Source organism: Oncorhynchus keta, chromosome 23 (genome assembly GCF_023373465.1).
Source record: "Oncorhynchus keta strain PuntledgeMale-10-30-2019 chromosome 23, Oket_V2, whole genome shotgun sequence".
Classification (NCBI taxonomy): Eukaryota; Metazoa; Chordata; class Actinopteri; order Salmoniformes; family Salmonidae; genus Oncorhynchus; species Oncorhynchus keta.
Genome location: NC_068443.1, coordinates 10,247,170 through 10,254,997, shown reverse-complemented (window position 1 = coordinate 10,254,997; position 7,828 = coordinate 10,247,170). Strand labels below are relative to the sequence as shown.

Sequence of the window (7,828 nt, the reverse complement as noted above, 5' to 3'; positions counted from 1 at the left end):
CGCCGTAAAAATATGACTTTCTAATGTCAATAACATCACATGTCAGGGTTAAGTGCTTGTTATCAGTTATCCCTTATCACTTATCCCTTGTTATCACTTATCAGTTATCCCTTGTTATCAGTTATCCCGTATCACTTATCCCTTGTTATCACTTATCAGTTATCCCCTGTTATCAGTTATCCCTTATCCCTTGTTATCAGTTATCCCTTATCATTTATCCATTGTTATCAGTTATCCCTTATCACTTATCCATTGTTATCAGTTATCCCTTATCACTTATCCCTTGTTATCAGTTATCCCTTATCACTTATCCATTGTTATCAGTTATCCCTTATCACTTATCCATTGTTATCAGTTATCCCGTATCACTTATCCCTTGTTATCAGTTATCCCGTATCACTTATCCCTTGTTATCAGTTATCCCTTATCACTTATCGGTTGTCCATTGTTATCCGTTATCCCGTATCACTTATCCATTGTTATCAGTTATCCCTTATCGCTTATCAGTTATCCATAGTTATCGGTTATCCCTTATCACTTATCAGTTATCCATTGTTGTCAGTTATCCCTTATCACTTATCAGTTATCCCTTATCACTTATCAGTTATCCCTTATCACTTATCGGTTGTCCATTGTTATCCGTTATCCCGTATCACTTATCCATTGTTATCAGTTATCCCTTATCGCTTATCAGTTATCCATTGTTATCGGTTATCCCTTATCACTTATCAGTTATCCATTGTTGTCAGTTATCCCTTATCACTTATCAGTTATCCCTTATCACTTATCAGTTATCCATTGTTTTCTTCTGTTCACCTTCACTGTATTCACTTGTTGTTGAACATGCATCTTGTCTAGCCTATTACAGTAAAACGGGTTCATTATACTACGTATTTTAAAGCATGCATTTTTCAAGGTTATTTCCTTGGGAGTTGGATATATATTGAGAGAGAGAGAGAGGACTGAGACCTGATCAAAACAAACCACAAGAGGAGGAGACTTATTGTCACCATATTATTGATGTTTTCACGTGCCAACTTTAAGTTAATCATTGCTATTCGGGTATTAGTTTCTTGGTGGACGTGTATATTGTTTATGACACTATTTTGAAGCAGTCTAGTTATTTCCTTATGGCAGTTGTTAGGACAGGCAGGGTATATAGAGAGGACTGAGACCTGAGCAAAATAAACCACAAGAAGAGAAACATAGTCGAGACAAACAACCAAGACAACAAGAATCCAGCATTATCATCAATTTTCTTCCAGTCTAAGAATGAAGACAGCGGCGCTTCTGCTTGCCTTAGTCTTCTGTCACCTGTCAGTGGCTCAGCTTCAGGACTCTGACGAGATCAGAGTGAATGACATCACTCAGCAGCTAGACTACCAGGGAAGAGAGAGCAGAGCCAAAGAGATTCCTGCAGAGGAACAGGCAGTAGAGGCAGAAGCCACGGTGGACAGCCAACAAACCTGCTAGTCCAGCATCTCCTGTGTGCTGAGAGAGATGCGAGCTGCAACGGCAGAGCAGAAAGCAGAGCTGACAGCAGTGGGAGCTAAACTGAGAGTCAGGTGGAGGAACTGAACAGAGACCTTCAAGGTAATAGATTGAGATCCACACAGATGATACGTATGACTGTTTATTCAAACTCAGATGACTGTAAACTAGCAACTAACTCCCAAATCATTACGGCCACCTAATCATCCCCAGCTTCCAATTGGCTCATTCATCCCCAGTATCTATACCCCAGGTTGTTGCTGTAAATGAGAATGTGTTCCCAGTCAATTTACCTGGTAAAATAAGGGTTGAACCTTTTTTATTGACCTGTCCTCTTCCTATAGGAATCTTCACAGCACCGGTCAGGGGACTCTACTACTTCCTATAGGAATCTTCACAGCACCGGTCAGGGGACTCTACTACTTCCTATAGGAATCTTCACAGCACCGGTCAGGGGACTCTACTACTTCCTATAGGAATCTTCACAGCACCGGTCAGGGGACTCTACTACTTCCTATAGGAATCTTCACAGCACCGGTCAGGGGGGGACTCTACTAATTCCTATAGGAATCTTCACAGCACCGGTCAGGGGAGTCTACTACTTCCTATAGGAATCTTCACAGCACCGGTCAGGGGACTCTACTACTTCCTATAGGAATCTTCACAGCACCGGTCAGGGGACTCTACTACTTCCTATAGGAATCTTCACAGCACCGGTCAGGGGAGTCTACTACTTCCTATAGGAATCTTCACAGCACCGGTCAGGGGACTCTACTACTTCCTATAGGAATCTTCACAGCACCGGTCAGGGGACTCTACTACTTCCTATAGGAATCTTCCTACAGGAATCTTCGGTCAGGGAGTCTACTACTTCCTATAGGAATCTTCACAGCACCGGTCAGGGGAGTCTACTACTTCCTATAGGAATCTTCACAGCACCGGTCAGGGGAGTCTACTACTTCCTATAGGAATCTTCACAGCACCGGTCAGGGGAGTCTACTACTTCCTATAGGAATCTTCACAGCACCGGTCAGGGGAGTCTACTACTTCCTATAGGAATCTTCACAGCACCGGTCAGGGGACTCTACTACTTCCTATAGGAATCTTCACAGCACCGGTCAGGGGAGTCTACTACTTCCTATAGGAATCTTCACAGCACCGGTCAGGGGACTCTACTACTTCCTATAGGAATCTTCACAGCACCGGTCAGGGGAGTCTACTACTTCCTATAGGAATCTTCACAGCACCGGTCAGGGGAGTCTACTACTTCCTATAGGAATCTTCACAGCACCGGTCAGGGGAGTCTACTACTTCCTATAGGAATCTTCACAGCACCGGTCAGGGAGTCTACTACTTCCTATAGGAATCTTCACAGCACCGGTCAGGGGACTCTACTACTTCCTATAGGAATCTTCACAGCACCGGTCAGGGGACTCTACTACTTCCTATAGGAATCTTCACAGCACCGGTCAGGGGACTCTACTACTTCCTATAGGAATCTTCACAGCACCGGTCAGGGGACTCTACTACTTCCTATAGGAATCTTCACAGCACCGGTCAGGGGAGTCTACTACTTCCTATAGGAATCTTCACAGCACCGGTCAGGGGACTCTACTACTTCCTATAGGAATCTTCACAGCACCGGTCAGGGGACTCTACTACTTCCTATAGGAATCTTCACAGCACCGGTCAGGGGACTCTACTACTTCCTATAGGAATCTTCACAGCACCGGTCAGGGGACTCTACTACTTCCTATAGGAATCTTCACAGCACCGGTCAGGGGACTCTACTACTTCCTATAGGAATCTTCACAGCACCGGTCAGGGGACTCTACTACTTCCTATAGGAATCTTCACAGCACCGGTCAGGGGACTCTACTACTATCCTATAGGAATCTTCACAGCACCGGTCAGGGGACTCTACTACTTCCTATAGGAATCTTCACAGCACCGGTCAGGGGAGTCTACTACTTCCTATAGGAATCTTCACAGCACCGGTCAGGGGACTCTACTACTTCCTATAGGAATCTTCACAGCACCGGTCAGGGGACTCTACTACTTCCTATAGGAATCTTCACAGCACCGGTCAGGGGACTCTACTACTTCCTATAGGAATCTTCACAGCACCGGTCAGGGGAGTCTACTACTTCCTACTTCACAGCACCGGTCAGGGGACTCTACTACTTCCTATAGGAATCTTCACAGCACCGGTCAGGGGACTCTACTACTTCCTATAGGAATCTTCACAGCACCGGTCAGGGGACTCTACTACTTCCTATAGGAATCTTCACAGCACCGGTCAGGGGACTCTACTACTTCCTATAGGAATCTTCACAGCACCGGTCAGGGGACTCTACTACTTCCTATAGGAATCTTCACAGCACCGGTCAGGGGACTCTACTACTTCCTATAGGAATCTTCACAGCACCGGTCAGGGGACTCTACTACTTCCTATAGGAATCTTCACAGCACCGGTCAGGGGACTCTACTAATTCCTATAGGAATCTTCACAGCACCGGTCAGGGGACTCTACTACTTCCTATAGGAATCTTCACAGCACCGGTCAGGGGACTCTACTACTTCCTATAGGAATCTTCACAGCACCGGTCAGGGGACTCTACTACTTCCTATAGGAATCTTCACAGCACCGGTCAGGGGACTCTACTACTTCCTATAGGAATCTTCACAGCACCGGTCAGGGGACTCTACTACTTCCTATAGGAATCTTCACAGCACCGGTCAGGGGACTCTACTACTTCCTATAGGAATCTTCACAGCACCGGTCAGGGGACTCTACTACTTCAGCTTCTCAGGTCACAACACTTCTTCCAGACCCATGGGGCTTCTACTGATGAACAACGGAGAACAGATGATTACTGTGTACAACCACATCTCTGGAAACCGATATGAGACCGCAACCAATGGCATCTCGCTGCAGCTGAATGTAGGAGAGCATGTTTACATGCAACTTGGGGCCAATACATGGATCTTTGACAATAGCAATAACCACAGCACATTCATCGGTCATTTGCTCTTCCGTCTGTGAGGAGAAGGAAGCTCATTGGTTGATTTCCAGTCATGTAATTGTTCTCAGTAAAGTAGTTCTAAAAACCAATGTTTAGGGCATATTGGTTAATCAATGCGGTGATCATATATGAACACTATTAAAGTTATGAATATTTAGAGTGGTAATACAGGTGTACATATTAAGCTCATTCTTGTGTAATATATTTTATATGAAACTTGCTGATTTAATCCTTTTGTCTCTCAATAAAAACCTTAACTGTATATATTTATCCAGAGTGGTGCTGAAATTAGTCAGCTACACTTTTTATTACACAACGCTAAATGTAAAACACTTTGGGCTACAATGTGTTGTACGAGAAATGCTATGCAAATAAAGTGTATTATTGTTATGATCACGTGTCAGTCATATTGCTTTCACATACCCCTGGTTTGTCATTCCACGTAGTAATCAATGTTATTCAGGTATTAGCTTCTTGAACCACGTTTATACCTGGTACTAACATGCGTTCTTTGTCCTGATCTTCTCCACATTCTGATTTTGCCCACATTTTTAGACAGTTGTAGACAATTAAAAAGACTCTGATCTGGTTTTGATTAGATCTTATAAGTGTAAACGGACAAGATCGGGACAAGTTCAGGATGAAGGATGCATGTTAGCGGAAGGTATAAACAGGGCTTTGGTGAACGTGTATCTTGTTTATGACACACTTATAAAGAAGGCACTTGTCAAGGTTATTTCCTTATGACAGCGGATTGGACAAAACAAACCACACCCGAGATAAATAGAGACCAATGTACAAATAATACAGGTTATCTTATCAAGTCTGTCTCTTCAGAGGTTGATATCCGATACAGTAAACATGACTACAATAGGCTATACACAGGAGGCTGGAGGCACCTTAATTAGGGAGAACGGGCGTATGGTAATGACTGGAGCGGAGTCTGTGGAATGGAATCAAACGCATGGTTTCCAGGTGTCTGATGTCATTCCATATGCTCCGTTCCAGCAGCCTCCAAACGACCACCCCTCATCACTGTCAAACGCTCCCTAAAACACTTCTGTGAGCAGGCCTTTCTAATCGACCTGGCCCGGGTATCCTGGAAGGACATTGACCTCATCCCGTCTGTTGAGGATGCCTGGTCATTCTTTAAGAGTAACTTCCTCACCATTTTAGATAAGCATGCTCCGTTCAAAAAATGCAGAACTAAGAACAGATACAGCCCCTGGTTCACTCCAGACCTGACTGCCCTCGACCAGCACAAAAACATCCTGTGGCGGACTGCAATAGCATCGAATAGTCCCCGCGATATGCAACTGTTCAGGGAAGTCAGGAACCAATACACGCAGTCAGTCAGGAAAGCTAAGGCCAGCTTCTTCAGGTAGAAGTTTGCATCCTGTAGCTCCAACTCCAAAAAGTTCTGGGACACTGTGAAGTCCATGGAGAACAAGAGCACCTCCTCTCAGCTGCCCACTGCACTGAGGCTAGGGAACACGGTCACCACCGATAAATCCATGATTATCGAAAACTTCAACAAGCATTTCTCAACGGCTGGCCATGCCTTCCGCCTGGCTACTCCTACCGCGGCCAACAGCTCCGCCCCCCCCGCAGCTCCTCGCCCAAGCCTCTCCAGGTTCTCCTTCACCCAAATCCAGATAGCAGATGTTCTGAAAGAGCTGCAAAACCTGGACCCGTATAAATCAGCTGGGCTTGACAATCTGGACCCTCTATTTCTGAAACTATCCTCCGCCATTGTCGCAACCCCTATTACCAGCCTGTTCAACCTCTCTTTCATATCGTCTGAGATCCCCAAGGATTGGAAAGTTGCCGCAGTCATCCCCCTCTTCAAAGGGGGAGACACCCTGGACCCAAACTGTTACAGACCTATATCCATTCTGCCCTGCCTATCTAAGGTCTTCGAAAGCCAAGTCAACAAACAGGTCACTGACCATCTCGAATCCCACCGTACCTTCTCCGCTATGCAATCTGGTTTCCGAGCCGGTCACGGGTGCACCTCAGCCACACTCAAGGTACTAAATGATATCATAACCGCCATCGATAAAAGACAGTACTGTGCAGCCGTCTTCATCGACCTTGCCAAGGCTTTCGACTCTGTCAATCATCATATTCTTATCGGCAGACTCAGTAGCCTCGGTTTTTCGGATGACTGCCTTGCCTGGTTCACCAATTACTTTGCAGAAAGAGTTCAGTGTGTCAAATCGGACGGCATGCTGTCCGGCCCTCTGGCAGTCTCTATGGGGGGGCCACAGGGTTCAATTCTCGGGCCGACTCTTTTCTCTGTAAATATCAATGATGTTGCTCTTGCTGCGGGCGATTCCCTGATCCACCTCTACGCAGACGACACCATTCTATATACTTTCGGCCCGTCCTTGGACACTGTGCTATCTAACCTCCAAACGAGCTTCAATGCCATACAACACTCCTTCCGTGGCCTCCAACTGCTCTTAAAAACTAGTAAAACCAAATGCATGCTTTTCAACCGATCGCTGCCTGCACCCGCATGCCCGACTAACATCACCACCCTGGATGGCTCCGACCTTGAATATGTGGACACCTATAAGTACCTAGGTGTCTGGCTAGACTGCAAACTCTCCTTCCAGACTCATATCAAACATCTCCAATTGAAAATCAAATCAAGAGTCGGCTTTCTATTCCGCAACAAAGCCTCCTTCACTCACGCTGCCAAGCTTACCCTAGTAAAACTGACTATCCTACCGATCCTTGACTTTGGCGATGTCATCTACAAAATTGCTTCCAACACTCTACTCAGCAAACTGGATGCAGTTTATCACAGTGCCATCCGTTTTGTCACTAAAGCACCTTATACTACCCACCACTGCGACTTGTATGCTCTAGTCGGCTGGCCCTCGCTACATATTCGTCGCCAGACCCACTGGCTTCAGGTCATCTACAAAGCCATGCTAGGTAAAGCTCCGCCTTATCTCAGTTCACTGGTCACGATGGCAACACCCATCCGTAGCACGCGCTCCAGCAGGTGTATCTCACTGATCATCCCTAAAGCCAACACCTCATTCGGCCGCCTTTCGTTCCAGTACTCTGCTGCCTGTGACTGGAACGAATTGCAAAAAGCGCTGAAGTTGGAGACTTTTATCTCCCTCACCAACTTCAAACATCAGCTATCTGAGCAGCGAACCGATCGCTGCAGTTGTACATAGTCTATTGGTAAATAGCCCACCCATTTTCACCTACCTCATCCCCACAGTTTTTATTTATTTATTTACTTTTCTGCTCTTTTGCACACCAATATCTCTACCTGTACATGATCATCT

The 7,828-nt window shown here is 45.7% G+C and overlaps 1 protein-coding gene across 1 annotated transcript; it reads left to right on the top strand.

The window, feature by feature from the left end:
• The first annotated feature begins 1,272 nt into the window (after window positions 1-1,272).
• Window positions 1,273-4,910, top strand: LOC127911137 (collagen alpha-2(VIII) chain-like). Its single transcript, XM_052477399.1, has 3 exons — window positions 1,273-1,431; window positions 1,474-1,565; window positions 4,213-4,910. The coding sequence occupies exons 1-3, from the start codon at window positions 1,273-1,275 to the stop codon at window positions 4,535-4,537; spliced, it is 576 nt and encodes a 191-aa protein (XP_052333359.1). The 3' UTR covers window positions 4,538-4,910.
• Window positions 4,911-7,828: the final 2,918 nt, after the last annotated feature.